Source organism: Macaca nemestrina, chromosome 9, assembly GCF_043159975.1.
Source record: "Macaca nemestrina isolate mMacNem1 chromosome 9, mMacNem.hap1, whole genome shotgun sequence".
In the NCBI taxonomy this organism is placed as follows: domain Eukaryota; kingdom Metazoa; phylum Chordata; class Mammalia; order Primates; family Cercopithecidae; genus Macaca; species Macaca nemestrina.
The window spans coordinates 21,374,036-21,397,641 of NC_092133.1; the positions used below are offsets into that span (position 1 = coordinate 21,374,036).

The 23,606-nt window shown below is 43.2% G+C and overlaps 1 protein-coding gene and 1 long non-coding RNA gene across 2 annotated transcripts in view; one reads left to right on the forward strand and one right to left on the reverse strand.

The window, feature by feature from the left end:
* Positions 1–23,606, forward strand: part of LOC139356189 (uncharacterized) — a 61,110-nt gene that overhangs the window by 5,807 nt on the left and 31,697 nt on the right. The gene's annotated exons all lie outside the window — the stretch shown is intronic.
* Positions 538–22,180, reverse strand: LOC105466784 (tectorin beta). Its single transcript, XM_011715876.2, has 10 exons — positions 21,486–22,180; positions 20,556–20,746; positions 19,068–19,210; positions 18,890–18,962; positions 11,764–11,867; positions 11,540–11,623; positions 6,297–6,459; positions 4,980–5,052; positions 2,236–2,268; positions 538–1,119 (listed from the first exon to the last, which is right to left on the reverse strand). The coding sequence occupies exons 1-10, from the start codon at positions 21,559–21,561 to the stop codon at positions 1,070–1,072; spliced, it is 990 nt and encodes a 329-aa protein (XP_011714178.1). The 5' UTR covers positions 21,562–22,180; the 3' UTR covers positions 538–1,069.

Sequence of the window (23,606 nt, forward strand, 5' to 3'; positions counted from 1 at the left end):
TCTTTTTGCAAATATTCCTATTTAATTTGTAATTTTATTTTGACTTTAGAAGTATACATCTGCTATAAAAACACAGAGTTTATACCTATATCATGTTTATATATTTAACAAATGGTATAATACATACAAATTAGGTCAGTACTAGGCGTTGTCAAGAATCCATTTCCAAGTGGCCGGGCGCGGTGGCTCAAGCCTGTAATCCCAGCACTTTGGGAGGCCGAGACGGGCGGATCACGAGGTCAGGAGATCAAGACCATCCTGGCTAACACGGTGAAACCCCGTCTCTACTAAAAAGTACAAAAAACTAGCCGGGCGAGGTGGCGGGCGCCTGTAGTCCCAGCTACTCTGGAGGCTGAGGCAGGAGAATGGCGGGAACCCAGGAGGCGGAGCTTGTAGTGAGCTGAGATCCGGCCACTGCACTCCAGCCTGGGCGACAGAGCGAGACTCCGTCTCAAAAAAAAAAAAAAAAAAAGAATCCATTTCCTTTATATCATTAGGTTTGAGCGAAACTATTGTATTCCACTCTGATTCCCACATCATCTCCCACGTCATCAGTTGAAAGGTTGGAACCCCCTGCCTGGGAGCTCAGCTCTGGTCCTTAGGTAGAATGATACTGCCTCAATGACAAAGCCCCTTTTCGGCAAAGTCAGCTATTAATGTGTGTTCTGTATTTAGCGTTGACTTTGTAGTTGCACCCTATATTCTCTTCAAAATGCTCAGTGGTACTTGCTTGGGTATGCTAACCTTTTAAAGTTAAAATAGCTTTCAAAGGAATTCACTGCAGCCCTGACTTGAGTATGGAGAAAGGAGACTTCTCCCGCAGCTTTAGAAGGACTGTGAGATCTAAGGGAATAATCTAAGTTTTTAGGAAGTAATCTAACTTTTTCTTAGAAAGAAGAAAGCATCACCGAATTCACAGAAATGTTTGGAGCGCATATTTGGCAAAGTGCTATTCTCTGCTCCCCAACAATGTGGTCTTCTTTTTGTTCTTTTCGGCAGCACAATAAATGTGTTTGTCATTTGCTGAGGATGATTGTGGGTGGAGGAGCAGCAGCTGCCTGGCTAACTCCTACAACATGGCACAAATCCCCAACATCATGATGAGGTGGTGGAGAACATCTGTGGACCAGAAGGGGAGGGAGATGGCACTCAGAGACAGTTCTGAAAGGGTTAACAAAAGAATTAACAAGAGTCAACTCAGGGGTCTTCCTAACATTCCATACATTTTAGACAAAGTCGATTTTGTTCATCTCTTGGGGATTCTGTAGCTCACATTTATCAGTTCAAAGAACCTGACAGATAAACCTAGGTTGTGGACCTCTGACAAATAGAAATCAGTGATGGTGCATTGTACTCTAGGGCTTTCACTATAGAACTTAAAAATGATGAGAATCTAGGACTGGAGTTTTAGAAGTTGATTTACATGATTTTCCTGTAGTGATGAGAGCAAAATCTGGCTGTGAGATTATGAATAAATGAACTGTCTTACCCCATCTCCTCATGTAGTTGCTTCCTTCTTAGGTGAGATCTTGGGTCTTAGCTGAAATGTTTCTTCCTCTAAGGGGCTTCCCTGGCCGCTCTCTAAATCACGTCCCCCATCGCACCCCAAATACTTTGCACATAATAGCAAAGGAAGAGGCTTTGTCTGTCTTGTTCACGGCAGTAGCCATAAGACCAGCTCCTGGTACAGTCATCATGATCATGGCTCACCCTCACTGGGTATTTGCTGTTTGCTGGGCATTGTTCAGTGCCCTTAGCTGTAATTAAATATCTATACCACAGCCATGTAGACGGGGCAATTATTAGCCCAATTCCACAGAGGAAACTGGGGTATGGAGGGGTGAGGTCATTGCCCAAGGTCACTCAGTTAATGAAAGACAGAGCCGTAACAGGAATCCAAATATTTGTTGAATGAACAGATCACTGAAAATCTTGTTCTCCAAATGTTGGAACCCAAGGGAAGCCATCTGGGGATGGCTTTACTGAGACAGGGAAGTGAGGTCCAGTTCTGCTTCATCCAATTTACCTTCAGTTCCTCCCTCTCTTCAGAGTTCAGGGGCTGGTCAGAGGGAGACCTCTTGATCTCGCCTCCTCTGCCCCACTCGGGTGTGCTTTAAACTATAATTTTCAATCCTTAAAAGTTTTGCTGGGGCCAAAGTTAAGCTTCTCTTAAAATACTCACTGCCTTTTAACAGCACAGCCCCACGAAATCCCAGAAGTGTCTCTTTTCCTTACCTGAGAAGCTATAGAGACTGGAAAATCCCCTGCCTGTAGTGAGTAAAGAGAGAGAATGCAGAAAGTTTAAGAAAAGATCACAGAAAGGAGAAGTCTCAGAGTGATGTTTCTAAAACACAAAACCTGGCTGGGGGCGGCGGCTCACACCTGTAATCCCAGCACTTTGGGAAGCCGAGGTGGGTGGATCACTTGAGGCTGGGAGTTTGAGACCAGCCTGGGCAACATGATGAAACCCTGTCTCTACCAAAAATACAAAAATGAACCGGGTGGGGTGGCACGTGCCTATAATCCCATCTACTCAGGAGGCTGAGTCAGGAGAATTGCTTGAAGCTGAGATCACACCATTGCACTCCAACCTGGGCAACAGAGCGAAACTCAGTCTCAAAAAATAAATAAGTAAATAAATAAATAATAAATAAATAAGTAAAACACAAAACCTGACCGCAATCCTCCCTTGATTAAACCATCAGGTGCTCCGTTGCCTTTCAGACAGTTTCTACTGGGGGTTTACAACGTTTCATCTCACAATACTTTCTCTCCAAAGCAGGGGTTGGTAAGCTTTCTGAAAAGAACCAGATAGTAAAGATTGTCAGCTTTGCAGGCCACACCATCTCTGCTGCCACAAATTCACCCTGTAGTTGCAGTGTGCAGCTGTAGATAGTATCTACGTGAACGAGTGTTGCTGTGTTCTAATAAAACTTTCTTTAAAGGCACTGAAACTTGAATTTCATATAATTTTTTTTTTTTGAGACAGAGTTTCACTCTTGTTGCCCAGGCTGGAGTGTAGTAGCACGATCTCTGTTCACTGCAAGCTCCGCCTCCCAGGTTCACGTGATTCTCTGGCCTCAGTCTCCCATGTAGCTGGGACTACAGGTGTGCACCACCACTCCCGGCTACTTTTTGTATTTTAGTAGGGACACGGTTTTGCCATGTTGGCCAGGCTGGGTCTTGAACTCCTGACCTCAGGTGATCCACCTGCCTTGGCCTCCCAAAGTGCTGGGATTACAGGCATGAGCCACCAAGCCTGGCCCTGAATTTCATATAATTTTTACATGTCACGAAATATTGTTGTTTTGATTCTGTTTTTGAACCATATAAAAATGTGAAAACTGTTCTTAATTTGCAGGCCACAAAACCAGGTGGCACCTGGGCCTTGGCCCTTGGCCCTTGGCCTTAGCTTGGTGACTGTCCTCTAAGATAGAGCCGCTACTGCTTCCTGCCTTCCCACAGGTTTTGCCCATCCTTCATGTCACACTATCCTTCGGGTCTCACTTGGAGATTGTCAGCAGAGCTCTTCTGCAAAGCCCTGCCCTAGGTTGAATCCCTTTGCTCTGTTCAGGATGAATATCCCTTATCCAGAATGTTTGGGACCAGAAGTGTTTCAGATTTCAGATTTTTTTTTTTTTTTTGGAATCTTTGCAGTATACTGGTTGAACATCCCTAACTTGAAAACCTTGAATCTGAAATCTAAAATGCTACAATGAGCATTTCCTGTGACCATGACCTTCGAGCATCATGTGGGTGCTCAAAAAGTTTCAGATTTGGGAGCATTCGGATTTTGGATTTTCACATTAGTGATGATCAACTGTGCAACCATGGCACCAGCCCACTGTCACCCCCTTAACAGTAATTTCTCTTTCCCTTAGTGTCTAACATCTCTCTCCTTGCTAGACAGTAAATCCCTTGAGGACAGGGCTTGCGTGGGTCACATTTATTTCTGAAATCCTAGCACCCTGCTCAGGCCAGATAGTGCTGGGTACTCAGTAAAGGTTTTTTGACGTGCCCATGACATTCTCATGACATATTTTCTCCCTTTCTTTCTTTCCTTCCTTCCTTTCTTTCTTTCTTTTTCTTTCTTTCTTTCTCTTTCTTTCTTTCTTTCCTTCCTTCCTTCCTTCCTTCTTTTTTTTTCTTTTTCTTTCTTCTTTCTTTTTCTTTTGCTTCCTTCCTTCCTTCCCTCCCTCTTTCCGTCCGTCTTTCTTTCTTTCTTTCTTTCTTTCTTTCTTTCTTTCTTTCTTTCTTTCTTTCTTTCTTTCTTTCTTTCTTCCTTTCCTTTCCTTTCCTTTCCTTTTCTTTCTTTCTCTCTTTCTCTCTTTCTTTCTTCTTTTTCTTTCTTTCTTTCCTCTCTCTGTCGTTCTTTCGTTCTTTTCTTTTTTTTGAGATGGAGTTTCATTCTTGCTGCCCAGGCTGGAGTGCAGTGGTGATCTCAGCTCACTGCAACCTCTGCCACCCAGATTCAAGCGATTCTCCTGCCTCAGCCTCCTGATAGTTGGGATTACAGGCATGCCCCCACCAAGCCCAGGTAATTTTGTATTTTTAGTAGAGATGGGGTTTCACCATATTGGTCAGGCTGGTCTCGAACTCCTGACCTCAAGTGATCCACCCACCTTGGCCTCCCAAAGTCCTGGGATTACAGGTGTGAGCCACTGTGCCCGGCCCCATGACATCTCATTTTCTATTATTATTGTTCACTGCATGCTCTGTTTGGAAGCTCAACACTTCCTTATTTCTTGAGGGTATTTGAATTTAGGGTGCAGATAGAACTTCCAGAGTAGATAACAAACCTCAACTCCTTCGTTTGGCTTGAGCTGTTCCCCACCCCTGGCTAGAAGACTCCAGGAGCAGACAAAGGTTGTGCCCACAGGCACAACTGGTTTGGCAATTCAGTAAAAATGCTCAAACCGGCTGTGCCTGTGGATGCAGCCCAGAGTGAACTCAACCGTTTGGAAAACAGAGATGCTTACTCCGCAGGGAGAGCTCCACGACCAGGACTCCCCCGGTCTGGTCTCGCAGGAGGCGCTTCCTTTTATCGCAGGTCTGAAGACCCAGGCAGAGGGGAGAGAAGCGGGGAAGGTGGGATGACGAGTGAGCAAAGGGGAGAAAAGAGAAAGAAAAGACATTTTAAAAAGGTCACAAATGGGATGGAGCCACAATTCCCCGGTCAACAGATATGAGTTACTTTTTTCAAAAAGAGAGACACTGTTCATCCCTTCTCCAACTTGAATTCAAAAAGAAAGCTTTACTTTGTTAACTCTTCAAGCCAGAGGGAATCCTGCTGGAAGAGGTCATTGAGTGTGGAAGGGATTGATACCGTTTCCTTTGATAAGGCTTTTACTTACTATCACTCTCGCCACTATAATTAGAGAAATGGACACTTGCAAATGTATTCTGGTTCATTTTCGTTTCTTTCTTTTTAAAAATATGGCACCGATACTTATCCTTTGATCAACTGTACAGTGTCTCTCCCGTCCTCTCCCTGGCTCTGCACTCTCTGGTTTCTTTCCCTTTTGCTATTTGTGCTCATAAAGAACCATTTTCTGGCCAAATGAATCAATAGCAATAGAGATTATGACCTTATTTTTGTTGGTTACTATAGGCTATGTGGGTAGCAGCCTCTTTGGAAACACCGAGGTCTCCAGTTGAAAGAGACCAGAAAGGAGAACAGTTTGAGATTTGGCATGTCTGTCTGTGTCTAAGTGGTGGTTCTCAGGTTTGAGTGAGCACCAGGATGACTGCTGGCTTGTTAAAGCACAGCCTGTCAGGTCACAAGGGTCAAATCAGCCATGACCCAGTGTCGGAATTTTCTACAGCATCTCTCTGAAGTCACAGAGGTGAACCCTCGGGCTGTGCAGTCAAGACTAAAAGCACTCACCCTTTGAGTTATGCCCACAGCCTGTCCCTGCCACCTAGACCTTGAATTTCCCTTGCCCTTTTCACTTCTTCAAAGTATTTCCATGTCTGTTACCACTTTCATTTACCAACACTGCTCTCTGATGAGGGAAGGGCCATCATTACTGATCACACTCTACTTAAGGATGAGAAAGCAGGTCCCAGCAGGTTAGTTGACACATGCCAGACCATGCGGGTTGTTGGAGGCAGGGCGGATAGGGTCCAGAGCATCTGCCCCCACGAGCATCTGCCCTTACACTCAGTGCCATTTCCTCCAGATGCCCTCGGCACACAGCTGCCCTGGCCTGGTTATGATTTCCCCGCTTAAACTCTAGCTCCTCCAATTCTGGTGCCCTTTGGGTAACATTTTCCTCTGGAGAGAGACAGCTCACCACTGGGCAGGAGAGTTTCTCACTGTCGCAGATGAACGTCTCACAGTGTAACCACACCTTGGAGAGTTTGGGGATGTTCTGGAACCGGAAAGCATTGAATTGGAAGGTTGCCCTGTGATCTTTCCCATTCTCATGCACGAGGACGGTTTCATCTGTGGGGCAGCTGAGGCAGATGGGGGAAGAAGAGTGAACTGTCACCTCCTGGAACTCCAGCAAGAGCTGCTGAGCAATTTACACACAAGGCTCCCGAGGTGGTTATATGGCCTCTAACCTTCCCAGGCATTTTGATTAGCAGCACCTCACTTGATCCTCACAACTGTGAGGTCAAGTTGATGAGCTAGGAAGTGGGTATGACTGTCCGCATTCTACAGACAAGGTACAATGGGAGGGGAGTGACTTATAAGAGCTACACTTTTAGTAAGTTGTACCTGTGTCCCAAAGAAAGCAAATCCCTAGGAGATAAATATGTCCAGCCTTGAGGGATATACAAAGTATATGTCCAGCCCTTGAGGGATATACAGCCCTGAAATATGTCCAGCCCTTGAGGGATATACAAAGTAAGGACAATGGCACCAGGAGCAGCATTGCCCCTGTTGCCACAGCTGCCTAAGCTCAAGTCACACCCAACACATTTCTGTGTGTGAACTGTGAGGTTTTGCATTGAAAATTTGTATTTATGGTATATTATTTAAATTATATATATATCTACATAGTTACCTTTGTAAAAATGTGGTCACGTTTTTAATATAAGTACAGAAATAATAACTGAAGGATACCATCTAAATGTTAACACAGGCTGATACAAAGTGATAAAATTACAGACATTTTTGGTTTTCTTCTTTGTATTTTCATGTGTTTTTCCAAATTCTCTATAATGAGAATATGATATTTGTATAATATTCCAAAGTCTCAAAGGTAATAATTCAATTAAAAAAATGACACAGATGGACGTTTGTTTAAGCTGGTGGTTCTCACTTGGGGGTCCACTTTGTGCCCCAGGGGACATTTGGCACTGTGATTATCCAGACTAGGGGAAGTGCTGCTGGCATCTAGTGAGTGGGCAGAGACAAGGGCTGCTGCTGAACATCCTACAGTGCACAGCGCAGCCCCCACAATAGAGAATGGTCCCACCCCAAATGTCAAGGTGCCAACATTAAGAAATCTTGGTTTCAGCAAACATACTTTTTCATTTAACAAAGACTAAACTACCATCAGAGTGAACAGGCAACCTACAGAATGGGAGAAAATTTTTGCAATCTACTCATCTGACAAAGGGCTAATATCCAGAACCTACAAAGAACTCAAACAAATTTACAAGAAAAAAACAAACAACCCCATCAAAAAGTGGGCAAAGGATATGAACAGACATTTCTCGAAAGAAGACATTCATACAGCCAACAGACACATGGAAAAATGCTCATCATCACTGGCCATCAGAGAAATGCAAATCAAAACCACAATGAGATACCATCTCACACCAGTTAGAATGGCGATCATTAAAAAGTCAGGAAACAACAGGTGCTGGAGAGGATGTGGAGAAATAGGAACACTTTTACACTGTTGGTGGGATTGTAAACTAGTTCAACCATTATGGAAAACAGTATGGCGATTCCTCAAGGATCTAGAACTAGATGTACCATACGACCCAGCCATCCCATTACTGGGTATATACCCAAAGGATTATAAATTATGCTGCTATAAAGACACATGACACGTATGTTTATTGCAGCACTATTCATAATAGCAAAGATTTGGAATCAACCCAAATGTCCATCAGTGACAGATTGGATTAAGAAAATGTGGCATATATACACCATGGAATACTATGCAGCCATCAAAAAGGATGAGTTTGTGTCCTTTGTAGGGACATGGATGCAGCTGGAAACCATCATTCTTAGCAAACTATCACAAGAACAGAAAACCAAACACCGCATGTTCTCACTCATAGGTGGGAACTGAACAATGAGATCACTTGGACTTGGGAAGGGGAACATCACACACCGGGGCCTATCATGGGGAGGGGGGAGGGGGGAGGGATTGCATTGGGAGTTATACCTGATGTAAATGACGAGTTGATGGGTGCAGCACAGCAACATGGCACAAGTATACATATGTAACAAACCTGCACGTTATGCACATGTACCCTACAACTTAAAGTATAATAATAATAAATAAATTAAAAAAAAAAAAAACACACACACACACACAAAAAAAACAAAGACTGATTACCTAAGTGCCATTCCTTTAACTAGGTATTGGAAACAGACACAATCATTCTTGGGATTGTACAGAGAAGCCCACACCATTATGGGGGTTTGTTATCTGCAGTTAACAAGAGGTACCAGTGTCTGTCCCTCTGCAGGAAAAGGTTTGTGTATCAAAAGCGTCAGACCACTGAACAGCACCACAGCAAGCCCCAGATTAATGCGACGCTGAAGCATCTTTCTTCCTGTATTGTAAACTTGGCACACATGCCAGAGAGTGGTCCAGTTACCCCAGGGAACCTTCACGACGTTTTCTACCCCACCCCCATTCCCTCAGAAACAGACAACAGGGGGCCAAGCTAAAGCCAGGAGCTAAGGAAGTCAAGTGTGAGAGTGAGGGAGTAAAGTGAGGGAATGCCGTACGTTTGTATCTGGACCAGGGGTCAGAGTTGGATCTGTGTGTGGTGGGCTCTGAACAGTGATGAAACTGTGGCATTTTCCAAGTTGTGAAACAATACTTCTGTAGGATCATTTTGTCAATAAACCCGAGATCCTCATATGAACTCAAGATGGGAGTTCTTAAAATAGCTCTTTGCAGCCAGAGTGCCCCAGGCATGGTGTCAGCCAGTGGAAAATAATGTAAGCAGAGCTTTGTCAGGGGGTGGGGAGGAGGCAAAAAATAGGCAGGTCTAGATGCCTTGGCACTGCTGCTTCTTGGCACCAGCTGCAGTACCCACATTTCAGTGGCAGCTGCCTCTAGATGGTGGAAGCCCATAGGAGGCTTTTATGCCCTCTCTGCACGAGCCTCCTTTCCCATGTCGGATTGCTCTTTGAGATAAGTACGCTGCTTTCAGGGCATCCATGTGTACAGGGAAATTCCTGATGATATATCTCCTACCATCTCTCCAGGAACTTTTGTAAACTGGGTTTTTTTCCAAAGGGGCCCAGTGTGAGCAAAAATCATCTGGAGATTGTGGGAGTGGACTTTTCCATTCTCCCCTTTGACACTGAACTTTGTGCATGTATCTCCAACTTTGAGGTGCCATGTCAATTAGGAAGAATGTAGAAATGGATTGGGATGTCTTACATCTGGCTGTGCTGAAATGCAGATTCCCTGGGTTTCCCCAGAGTCCTGATCCGGTAGGTTTACAGTGCACCTGCATATGTAATAGCACCCTAGGCAGTTTGTGTGTACACTAGAGCTCGAGGACAGTTGTGCAGACCACCCAAAGCCACAGGCATCCCTTTTTCAGCCATGTTGGACATCTGCCAGATGGGAACAACAGCACTAGAACTCCCTGCAGAGAGATGATTCCAGGGGTGGCAGAAGCCTTTGCCTAGTGTGACCACTGCCTGAGGGAGGTTCCCAGTGCCTGATAGCAATTTCAGGTCCCTGCAGGTCAATAAGTTATGTCAGAATTCCTGAAGTCATTTAATTGCACCATTGCTAACAGAGGCTAAATGAATTGAATCACTCAATGGCAGATGTGAGGTAAACACCCAAATTAAGCTGCCATCTCTACAGGAGGCATTGCTGGGCTGCGTAGGCATGCCTCGGCCAGCCTGTCCTGTCCAGGCCACTCAGGAGGTAACACTGACTGAGTACGAATCCCAGGCCTTCTCCTTACTAGCTCCATATCTCGGGCACGTTTCTGGACCTGTGCCTCAGTTTTCTCCTCTATAAAATAATGATTATTATACTATCTACTTTATAGAGGATTTAATTAATGACATTTAGATAAATTAATATTTGTAATACACCTACCTAGAACAATATTTGGTATATTGTAAGAGCTGTATAAGTGTTTGCTAAATAAAAATACAGGTTCAAAATAGCTCCACTTTAGTTATCTGATTATCTTTATCCTTGACATTAATTTGTGCTTGGCCTGATGGGTTCTGAGAATAACACAGGCACATTGGTTGTTATGTGCTGTGTTTAGAGAATGTTCTCTTCTTTGTTTACTGCTAATTATGTGCATGATGTCCACATCTCTTGTCTAGCTCTGTCTCTCCTCTGATTTCCAGTGGTACAATTCTAAGTAATTCTGGGCAATCATCATTTGAAGCTTAACATGTCTGTTGGTGAATTCAGTGAGAATCCATATTTCCTTATCCAAAAACCTCCTTCTCCAACAGCCAAATCCAAACACTCTTCCTCAGCTTCGTAGTCCAGAGATTTAAGAACACAAAGCCATTTTTTTCCATTACTCCCCATGTTTCTCACACTGTCCTTTTCTCCACCTCCTATCTGATTTGTTCCTACATTTTCTCATTCCTGTAGAAGCGTCTCCCTACTTTTTATTACCTTGTTTCATTCACTTGGCTACAATAGCAGTTCATGTCTTATCACTCTTGCACAATAGCTGCCAGGGCCTGTAATCTGGTCTTTCTCCCTTCCATGCATGTTTCTAAACCATCCCGTGTGTGATTTCCGGCATTGCTTTTCTAGGGCGCACTTCTAGTACTACTTTAGTGCTTTACTCCAGATTGTAAGAGCTCCTGGTTATCTACCTAATTAGTAATAAAAACAATGATCTTATTTAAAATGGTTGGACTATCTAGCATCTAGCTTACCATCGGCTAAGCTTTCGATATGGATTATTTAATTTAGTCATCATCACCGTGGTTCTGTTGTCAGAATAATTGGATTTGAATTCAGCCTGCTCACTTCCGCTTGCACACATACACACATGCACACATACACACACACACACACACATTTACTATGAGACCTTACCCTCTCTTGTGCCTCAGTATCCTCATCTGTAAAATGAGGATGATAGGAAAACTACCTTCCTTGTTGTAAGGCTTAAAGAAGTTGATACAAGGTAAAGCTCTCAGAACAGTATCTAGTCCCTAGAATGCACTATGTCCTGTTTCTTAGTATTTGTCCTTTGCCTGGAACCACAGAGGATGTCACTGATATAACTCCAGCAGGCTTCACCTCTTCCTCCCAAGCTTTGCCACGCCAGAGCAAAGTAGCCCGATAAATGCCCGGTTCCACTGCTCAGCCCTGTCTCTAGACAGTGTACGTACCCCTTGTTGATCAGCTGCCACTGCAAGGGATACATGAAGTCAGCTGAGGGGGTGGCCCAACAGCTGTTCAAGACCACTTTAAACCTGGAAATAAAACAAAATGGCATCACTTTGAAACAGAGAATCTTATGCCTGCAAGTATCTGATGATTAAAAAGTATGTCAGCTAGTCTTTTTTTTATTTCTTTGCATTTAAACATATAAACTTGGAGGAAATGTACTTACCTAATGCTTAACCCTTTGGCTTCTACTCCTGCAAAGAGGTCTGAACCGATTTCGGATGTCTCCAGGACAAAGGGAGCTTCTTTCTTGATGGAGAACTTGGCATTCTTTGGAAGGAAATTGACACTGGGCATTATGACCATTCAGATTGAGCAGCTGGGTCTGCCAGGAGCAGATGAATTGGGATGGGGTGGGGATGAGAACCAACCCAAAGACAGAAGCACGTGAGACCACAGAGCGATCCTCCAGGAGCAGAGAAACTCTTTTAGGATGCTCTGCCGTCTTAGAAGGGATGAGGATGTCATATAATCATGTATTCTAGATTTTCTCATTATGGTGAGGCACACACCGTATGTCTCATTTACGCCAATGAAATTTGACTAATGGGAAACAAGTGAAATTCAGGGATATTAAGGCACTGTGTTATACTGAATCGCCCACGGACACAGGGACCGAGCACATACAACACCCCCCTCTGCCCTCACTTGTTTCTACTTTTTGCCTGAGCAGATTTCAGTATGGGTTGGGAAGTATAGTATCTGATTCCCAGTACAATCATCAACAATAACAATCACAGCCACAATGGATTGATCAACTACTACGTATTGGGCACTGTTCTGTGTATTGGGATGGACTCTATGTCAGGATTTTGTTAGCGAACAAAGCAAAGGTATCTGCCTCCAATGATCTGGCATATTCTAGCAGGGGAGACAAACAATAAGTAAGTAAATGATATAATATGCAACTCTAGACCATAGGACATTATCTAGAAAAGCTGCAAAATATGCAGAACAGGATAAGGAAGATCAGGAGTATGAGGAAGGGCAGGTTGCAGTTTTAAATACAGTGGTTGGGGAGGCCTCACTGAGGATGTGACATTTGAGCAAGATTTGGAGGAAGTGAAGATTGGGGCCATGTGGCCATCCATGGACGAATGCTTGAGTCAGGACAAAGGCCCTAGGGCAGAAGTGTGGCTGGCAGCACAGCAAGGAGGCCAGTGTGGCTGGAGTAAGTAAGTGAGTCAGGAGGGTGGAGAGTGGGGAGCGGGGCTTGGGTGAGGTTAGAGAAGTTATGGGGACTGATCAAGAAGACTGGGGCTGGCTGGGCACTGTGGCTCACACTTGTAGTCCCAGCACTTTGGAAGGCTGAGGCAAGCAGATCACTTGAGGCCACAAGTTCGAGACTAGCCTGGCCAACATGACAAAACCCCGTCCCTATTAAAAATACAAAAATTAACTGGGTGTGGTGGCAGGCATCTGTAATCCCTGTAGTCCCAGCTACTCTGGAGGTTGAGGCAGGAAGAGCTCCTGAACCTGGGAGGTGGAGGTTGCCATGAGCCAAGATTGCACCATTGCACTCCAGCCTGGGTGACAGAGTGAGACTCTAAAAAAAAAAACACCTCAAAAAACTAAACACTGGATCTTACACTCTGAGTGCAATGGGGCAATAAGGAGTCAACACCATGATTTGAGCACAGGAACAGCAGGTGCTGATCACTGGCCTGGCATATGTGATATTTGCCTACCATTCTCATCAAGACATGCTGGGTGAGCTGTTAGGAGTAACAGCAGTGTTTCTGTTTGACTTACTCAAAGGAGGCTGATTTCTCCATTCTCTTAGTCTTGAGTTCATTCAATTCTAGTAACAATCTTGAACTGCTCTGTGGATTAGCTTTCAGAGACAAAAGCATTACCATGGAAGGGCAGGGATGCTGGGCTAATCCGAGCTCCCACTGCTAACTTGGGACACACTATAGGCAAGTCAGCCTTTCAGGCCTCAGTTTCTTCCTATGCAAAATGGGCATAACCTTTGTGACTTTATGTAATAGAGGAATAAAGCTTAGACCAGGTTACTGTTTGAAATATTGAGTTTCATAGACCTGGAGATTTGCAGAACTGCAATAGGTAGACAGTGGCAGGAGGAACGGATTTCAGCAAGGATGTTTAGTTTAAATGGACTTTATAGTATTCCATGGTGTATACACACCACATTTTCTTTATCTAGCCTATCATTGATGGGCATTTGGGTTGATTCCATGGCTTTGCTATTGTGAATAGTGTTGCAATGAACATATGCAGGCATGTATCTTTGTAATAGAATGATTAATATTCCTTTGGGTTGCATGTATCTTTGTAATAGAATGATTTATATTCCTTTGGGTATATGCCCAGTAAAGGGATTGCTGGGTCAAATGGTCTTTCTTGTCCTTTGCAAAGACATGGATGGAGTTAGAAGCCATTATCCTCAGCAAACTAACACAGGAACAGTGCATGTTCTCACTTATAAGTGGGAGCTGAACAATGAGAACACATGGACGCAGGCAGGGGAACAACACACACTGGGGCCTGTTGGCAGGTGGGGTTGGGGGAGGGAGAGCATTTGGAAAAATAGCTAATGCATGCTGGGCTCAATACCTCGGTGATGGGTTGATAGGTGCAGCAAATCACCATGACACACGTTTCCCGATGTAACAAACCTGCACATGTACCCCTAAACTTAAAATAAAAATAACAAATAAAGATAAAAAAACAAAAACAAAATGGACTTCACCCCTCACATGTCAAACGCACAGAGACTTTGCTGAGAGGACTGAGAATCTCTTTAGTTTCCTAGTGCCTCTGACAGTATTTTACTGATGGCAAGTCCAGCAAGGGCTCCCTGACTCAGTCACCTAGAAGTCAGTTGCTTCCTCCCATTTGTCAGCCCCTGCACCATTTAAATGGCTGCAATAATCGGATAATAATGTTTTTAATCATAAGGGATCTACTGGCTTAATATGCAGGTTGAAGTGGCAGATTTACAGTGGTTTTTAATGTTCCTTGTTATGTTCTGAGATTTGTCATATTTTGAGAGGCCATTTTCAAATATGGGAACTTACCTGGGGACACTGATGTAGTCCCCAAGCCTGTCAGAGGTATTACTCCCAACTCTTTCTGCCAGGGACCAGCCAGCAGAATGTTAGAATATTGGAATAATACCTCTCCTCATGGAAGATGCCTGATTCTGTTACAAAGTGAAGAACGGAGCTGGCACCATTAATGCGATTTCTGAAATAGAACACTAATGATTGAGTTCTTTATATTCTCATCCAGCAGCTCAGGCAATGCTTGGAATAATTTTTCCCCTACCTTCTCTATAATGTGAAAATCAGAAACCTATTCCAGATCCAGTAACCTCCCTTTATCCACAGGAGATATGTTTCAAGATCCCCAGTGGATGCCTGAAACTGCAGAGAGTACCAAACCGTATATATATTACTTTTTTTTGATCTGATAACATAGATGGCTGCTGAGTGACTGACAGATGGGTAGTGTCTACAGTGTAGATATTCTAGACAAAGGGATGATTTACATCCCAGGAAACACAGAGCGAGTGGTGCAAGATTTCATCATGCTACTCAGAACAGGTGTGCAATTTAAAACTTAAGAATTGTTTATTTCTAGAATTTTCCATTTAATATTTTTGGACCACAGTTGACCAGTAAGTGAAACCATGAAAAGCAAAACTGTGGGTAAGAGGGGACTACTTTACCGAACGGTTGAGTCACAACTAGCCGGTGTCACCAGTTAAGGATGAGTACACCTGGCTTAACAGTAGTTCATGTGGAAAAATCTCCGAGTTGCTTTTGCTTATAAGCTCCATGTGAAATAGTGGTGAAAAAAAAACTGCCCTAAAGTTATTTTCCTAGGACACATTCCTGGAATCTTCCAAAACCTAGAAGGTCGCCTCTGACCCTTGATGGCCTGCACAGGTCTGATAAAGTCTAGAATATAACACTTCAACTCTGGGCTTCATTTTTTAATAGAGGTACTGAGCAACTGGATCATATTCAGAGAAGAGTGACTAGGATGGTGAATGAACCACCAACAGAGACAAGAGGTTTAGCTTGGAGAAGGTGGAGATATTTGGAGGACTGTCAGCCACATAATTATAAGATATTATTTCAGAAGACAGAACCGGGACACATGCGTGAGAGTTCAGGGTGTCAGATATCAGAGCTGATCTAAAATGGGAAGGCCCAAATATCATTGTCTTTGGAAGAGGCTGGGAGGCCACCCCACAGCAATCTTGCAGAAGGGTTTTGGGCTTTGGGTGGAAAGCCAAGGTTCACCACCTCGGAGGTTTGTTTTGACTCTTGGAGTCTATGATTTTGGCCTCTATTGCTTGCATTTTTTCCATCTTAAGCTTTTTCAGTTCTCTCTCTCTAAGAGGAATGATCAGTACTGTTTTGACTGAATGAAAGTCAACATAATCCCACACTGACATCGATGTTCAGCCTTATAAAGGTAACAATGCTAGAAGCCCTCAGAGTTTCCACTTTAAATAGAGTCAAAGTCTACAATGATGAGAAGGGCTACTTTCTTGGGCACTTAACGTGTGCCAGGCACTGTGCTAAGTGCTTCCGAAAGATTATTTCATTTAATCCTATAACAAACCAGTGGGTTAAGTGCTATTATTATCCCTGTTTAACAAATGCAGAGATAGAAACCCAGAGAGGTTAACTCACTTGCCCAAAGTCACACAACTAGTAAATGATGGAACAAGGCTTCAAACTAGTGGTCTGTTGAGAAGGCCCATTTTCTTAACCACAGCACTAGGGTGTTTCCGTAAGCCAACTACCTTCCTTCATTTTGTATTGAGGGTCAAAATAACTTTTCACTAGGGATACCAACCGTGGGATATTGTCAAGAGTGAGTGGGAGGGGGATGGAGAGAAAAGAAAGAGGAAGCCTGCTGAGTAGAACTGGTGCTTTTAGAGCCCAGCATTTGAAGCTCTCAGGATCCTAAGCAATTAGCAGTGCATTGATTCCATTGTGTTATCTAGGGCACAGCTCTCTTTCTGGTAATTTGATGGAAATATATGCAGGGAGCAGTTGTTGCTTCAGAAACACATAAGAATTCTCTGAAAGCGGAAGAAGGGAGGAGAAAAAAATACCAACCACATGGGTCAGGCATAGGGAACTGAGCCCATGGCGGGAATATTAATCAGCACGAAAGTGTCAGGACAGCACAATCCCTTCTTTGCTGAGGCCTATTTGTCCTAGAAGGGTCTTGGTGGGCCTCAGGGGAGGCTTGACCCTTAGTTTTATACTTGTTGAAGGGGGTGTCCCGTTATCTGTCTGTCCAGCCCAGAGGATGGCCTGGAGGATGCTGAGGACATGTCTCTTATTATTATTTTTTTTTTTAAAAGAAAATAAGCTCATTCCAGTTCTAAGACTTGATGTTTTGTGTATGCCTGAAGCTCAGCTCTACAAGGCTGATGGTGGGCGATGATTTTTGACAATCCTGGTGTCTCCGTGTTGCCTACTGCTGTAAAACCTTCATAGGATCATATCTATAATTTTGTCCGGTTAAAACAACAATTATTCACTTCCAGACAGGGACTCAGTAGCAAAGGCAGCCTGTCATCAGGGAGTCCCCTGAGACTGTTGTCAGTGCGTGGAAGCCTATTTTCCTCTCCGGATGGCTTTCATCAGTGACTGTAGCGGTTTCACCACCTTATCATCACCCTGGTGGCCCATGCTGTATTTAGCCCCCGATTATAGGTCAAGGGCTGTATGGATTCCTTTTCTCAGTACTTAACCACTAGTGGTATGTGGCTAGGGGCAGATCTAGATTTTGTGGGATCTTGAAACTTTTACAATGTGGAGAGCCCTCTTTAATGAAAAGAATCACATTTTTGAATACAGAATTAGACACAAGGGCCTTGAAATGAGTTTCATTCCCTTTGCAGTAAGCAAAGTGACCGTATCTAGGAGATCTGTGTTCAAGACTGGCCACTGCTCTGAACTACCTGTGGGCTCTCAGGCTAATCCTTCCTCTCTCTGGGCTTCTGGTCCTCATCTGTGAAACAGACTAGGTTATTCTAGGATCCCTTACAGCTCTCGCCTTCTGAGCTCAGCAGGGCTAATAGCTTCCAGGCAGCAGGTTAAGCAAGTTTAAAGAGTTGAAAGTTAATGGAGCTACAGGTAGTATGATATTTCTCCTTTGAGAAGTGAATGGGTTGGACATGAAGCCCTTCCAAGGAGGTCCTCTGGCTCTAATGTTCTATGCAAAGGTTTGTATTTCTGCCCACATCTTCTTTTAGTCTGCCGGGACAGTGTCTCTGTGTGCATGTGTCCTCAATGCAAGCTGCAGGTTTGAAGAAACAAAGCACCCCTTCTAAAGAGGAGGGCAGCTGGGCAAATGGCCACTGCATATTTCGTTTCTCTGGAGCACTCTATTTTGAGAGAGACCAAAGTGTGCCTTTAACTTCTATGTCAACATAGGCAGCCTGCCTAAATTAAGCAAGTAGGAAACGCTACTTGAAAGGCTTCAGAGACAAAAGAATTAGGCAGCGGAGGCCGACCCCGATCCTTCTCTTTAGCCCTGTCCCAGTCAGGAACCTCAATACCTTGTGCCAAAAATTTTAAGAGCTAGATCTGAAATATAAATCTCTGGAGTGGGTTGTAGTGAAAACTAATCTTGACCAAGAATCAGACGTTGGCTGTCTTATTGTCTATTGACCTTGCCTCAGTTTTCTCATCTGTAAAATGGAAAGGTTGGTCTTTTATCTTTGTGGAAGGTTGGTGTTTTTATTTTATTTTATTTTTTTTTCTTTTTGAGGCAGAGTTTCACTCTTGTTTCTCAGGCTGGAGTGCTGTGGTGCCATCTTGGCTCACTGCAACCTCCACCTCCCGGATTCAAGTAATTCTCCTGCCCCAGGCTCCCGAGTAGCTGGGACTACAAGCGCGTGCCACCACACCTGGCTAATTTTTGTATTTTTTTTAGTAGAGATGAGATTTCACCAAGTTAGACAGGCTGGTCTTGATCTCCTGACCTCGAATGATCCGCCTGCCTCAGCCTCCTAAAGTGCTGGGATTACAGGCGTTAGCTACTGTGCCTGGCCGGAAGGTTGGTCTTATAGCTTGTATCTTATACCTTTCAGCTCTTCTATCCAGTCTATGAATCAGACTTTCTGTGACACTTAGTTTTTAAAGAAGTTTAAAGCTAAACCAAAGCTTATGTTTCAACTTGAATTTAAGAATGGGGCTCTGCACAGAGCTTGAGGAAGACTGAATACCGAGGAAGCATCCCACCATCTCCTAGAAAGGCCACAGGGAAGTAATGGAAACCTGGAGGCTACTTACAGTGTAGAAGTTGAGAGACAATTGGCTTTCAAATGTGCCCATGCTCCCATTCTTCACATGAACAGTGGCCACTCTGAAAAGGGGAGAGAATTTTGCATAAGGACTGAAACACACTGATTGATAGGACCTGCAGCACACACATGAGGCAGCCAGCCCTTCATGCCGCACAGCAACTTACCTCTGGTCAAAGGCAGCCTGGTTCACCAAGTAGGTGGAATGGTAGGTGCAGGAAAAGGAGTAGTTGACAGGCTGGTTTTTTACAATCACTGTGCTGTCATTGGAAACGATGTGATTGTAGAAGTGATAGATAGGTGGCTTGTACTGGACAAAGAAAGGAGACAGTCAGGATGAATCTGTGTCCCTGCTATGGGAATGAGGGTTCTGGGAAAAGTGCGGGAAGATGGCTCAGAAACAAGTCCAGTGGGGAGACAGGAATGTCTGCCACTGACAGTGGCATCAACTCTTCTTGTCTGTGGGTAAACTGATAATTTTGTAAAGGGTTCCTTAGTTTATTCAACTAAGAGTGTTTAAAAACAATCTAGGTTGATGTTGTATGCTTTAACATCTCCATGTACCCATTGGGCTTCTGACCAAAAAGAACTGGCTCAAGAATCTCTATTTCCCAAGGTCAACTCTTCATCCATTTCTCCTGTCCAAGTATCCTAAATGAATGCTTCACCCATCTCCAATTTCTAGAATGTTCCCTTCTGGTTCTTTGCTCTTTCCTTCTTCTGACTATAAGCACGATTTCTGAGACTCTTTCCTCTGACTTGTTGGGCTCTAAAATCACAGAATATTAGAGCTACAGGGGATCTTGAACATCCACTTGAAAAGTGACCGACCTGAGACCATACAGATGATTTCTAGTTCACCAGGATATACTCAAAGACATGGCGTCTTGTTAATCATGCTCATGACTCTTCCCATTAAATCACTGAATCCTTGTGAAGCCTTCAGAAAGAGGAGCTGGCCCTGGAAGCTCTTTGCTCTCATGCTCTGAGATGGACAGATACACAGCCTTCTGGCAGGTAGGGCAGTAGGAATGCTAGACCTTGGTGGGGAGGTTGGGAGACCTAGCCTCCTTTCGTGATTCCACCCCTACAGGCTCTGTGGCCCTGAACGAGTGACTTTATTGGGGAGTCTCAGATTTCTCATCTGTCATATGATACTTGTTAAGAGGGCATCTGTTTCCTAATAATTATCTTATGATACCCCATCCTGGGCACTTCACAAGATGGAGTTAGAAGTTGTGTTATACATTGGTCACTCCCTAAACTGCCCTTCCAAATGCTCTTTATCACCACTTTACGGTCTTAGGCAGAGAATGGCTCATCCATTCACCCATCCGATCCAGGAAGGACGGCAGCTTGTGAGCACAGGCTCAGAACTTGAAAGTGGGAAATGTACTTTGCTCTACTAGAAGATAGCTTCACTGGCTTTGGCAACAAATTAGGAGGATAAGGGTCAAGCCAAAAGAGTTATCTAAACTAGGCAGAAGATAAGATGTTAAATAACACTCACATTCCAGGATATTTGGGAATCAGGATTGACCTTTAAAAGGAAGTGGGTACATTCTGAATCCTTTCAAGGATGGATGGTGGACATCTCATTCTTGGATCCAGTTGCCTTACCTTAAACAACTCTACACTGTGTGGCCTGGTCTTACCTCAGACTGGGTTCCACAATAGGACTTGTTTTTAGGTGATAAATCTGGGATCACAAATTGGTAGTAACCTCCTTCGTGGACCCCGTTGTAACACAGCCCTCCGAGGGCCAGCTGATGAACTTCCCATCCATAGGGACACTCGGGGATTTTGGTGATGATGGTTTTGGGATAACAAAACACAAGAATGACATCTGGAAAGAGCACACGTATAGTTTAAAATCAGTTATGGTAATCATGCTAACCTACATAAAGAACAGTGGGTTCCAGCTACACCTGAGCATGCAAAAGCAGTGGGTTAAAAACACCTTCCCTGCTATTCACCAGCTGTGACGAACGTTTTCCCCAAACTTCAGTCATTGGAGAGTCACTCCTACAGTTTTTGCTGCATTTATTTAATGACCGCACCTCATTTAACGTGGAATTAAAATTAGTCCATTTGGAACTTTAAAGAATATATCTGTGAAACCACAGATAGGATGTAATAGACATATATAAATATATATTAAAATCTCCATCACGATGAGCACATAACTTAAACATTTTAAATGTCAATTTCATGCATAATATTGTGAAATACTGATTTAGGGCACAGGATAGAAATTCCGTAGTTGAATGGAAAAACAAGTGGAGATGTTTTATATATATATATATATATATATATATATATATATATAATGGGATGTGGGGAGAGAGCGTGTAAGCAAGAGAGTGAAATACAGCAAGCATTCTCTAATTTAAAAAATGTCTGACTTTATCCAATACATTTTTGCTCCATCTGGGAAAAGTCTGATTGATATTGGTGGGGGAGACTTAAGTATTTTTCTACTTGGCTCCATCATTGCATTTTTATAACAAGTTAAGCACAGAAGTGCTGAACATTGTAAAAGGAAACTTTTCTTCCCAGGAAAATGGACTGTGGCGAGGACATACCTGCTTTATTTGGAGCGCATGATTTCGCAGAGGCTTCTGCAAAGATGGCCAACAGGACAAAGGCCTTCATCACCATTGCTTCTCAGAACCTGGCCTTTGCCAGGTGTCCAAACCAAGCTGGCCAAATTTTACGGTCCTTCCAGGGCCTGAGCCTCGATCATTCTAAGTCAGAAACATGAATGAAAAGTTAAAATCAAGGGAAGAACAAAGCCACACATATAGTCCTGGGGAAATTTTCAAGGGAGATCAACGATGTTGTGTCACTTCTAATTGTTTCTTGTTAGCACTGAGAGGCAAAAAGTAGAGCTCATACCGTTGGAAGAGTCAATGACACATGGAGTTGTTCATGTTCCCGACTGTTTCATTCTCTCCAGACTGTGGAGGCTGCCTGCTGGATGCTCCCCAAATCTGCTGCCCCAGTCCTAGTTTGACTTTATATAGCCCGAGGATGTAAAAGAAACTGGCTCCAGATAAGTCACAATGAGCACGCATTATCCACTGTGTGGGGAATAAAAGGGGGGCCTGCACAGTAATCCGATGGGAAGCTCAGTTACTTGAGTCTAATTTCTTTTGCTTTACAAAGTTGGAAAAACTTTTTTTTTTAACTGCCGCAACCAAGATTGGGAGGAAAAGTTGATTTTTTCCCCCTTTGTACACAAAATAACTCTGAATGGAGGCAAACTACTTCTGTACAATTCCAGGTGACAATTTTAATTCTTTTGTCTTGCTTTCTTTGCTTTATTTCCTTTGTAGGTGAACTAGACTTTGAACTTAAGAAAATTCAGGTTTAACATTGTTGCACCTGATAACTATATATATATATGTATGTGTGCGTGTGTGTGTGTGTGACCATAAACATTTTAAAGGATTTTTCCTTCTAATTAAAAAAAAAAAAAACTCTAGTGTCTTGAACTTCATCCTGAAGAACAACTTTTAATTGTACACCCTTGAGATTTCTAAAGCTTTATTAGTCTCCCAGAGCAATGACGTCGGAAGAAGAAACTTAGAAAGCCTCTCTTATAATTCAATCCTTTGTCACCCGAAAAGATCCCACTGAAAACAACAGGTAACATGCTACTCCCATGAAGGTTCCAGATGTATTATTGATATTGCACATCATTTAATGTTTCAAAACATTGGGAGGTGTCTTATAAGCAATATGCATATGTAATATGGTACAGTTTCCTTATTTCCTCAAAATCTATTGTTAAATTGATGGGAGGTTTTATAATGATAGTGTCAAAGAATGAGGGAAAGAGCCATGTGGAAAGCCATTAAAAGTTTCTGTAACTCTGTTTCCTTCTGTGTAAAATGGTGGCTGTGGTTCTGGGCTGAACTTACAGAGTAGGAAAGCAATGATATGAAGGCTCTTGTAAACTGTAAGTAGTAGATAAATAAGTAGATTACATGAAAAGACAACTAACAGTTTCCGGTAACATGTATGTGTCCCATGAATTACTTTTCCTTTCCTTAGATGCACCACAAAGTGACTGATTGTAGATTTATGATTCATGTAACAGGAGGCATATCTGTATTGTAAAACACATATGCAAAATACTTTATGGACGATGAATAAATGAGCTGAAAGGGAGAAGAGAAAGAATGTAGTTAAAAAATTTTTAAACAGTAAGATCAAGTTTATTGTGGCCTGGAAACATTAGCATATTTCTTTTTTATTATTATTATACTTCAAGTTGTGGGATACATGTGCAGAAGGTGCAGGTTTGTTACATAGGTATACACGTGCCATGTGGTTGCTGCACCCATCAACCGGTCATCTACATTAGGTATTTCTCCTAATGCTCTCCCTCCCCTAGCCCCCCACCCGCCGACAGGCCCCAGTGTGTAATATTCCCCTCCCTGTGTCCATGTGTTCTCATTGTTCAACTCCCACTTATGAGTGAGAACATGTGGTGTTTGGTTTTCTGTTGTGATAGTTTGCTGAGAATGATGGTTTCCAGCTTTATTCATGTCCCTACAAAGGACATGAACTCATCCTTTTTTACAGCTGCATAGTATTCCATGGTGTATATGTGTCACATTTTCTTTATCTAGCCTATCATTGATGGGCATTTGGGTTGGTTCCAAGTCTTTGCTATTGTGAACAGTAACATTGGCATA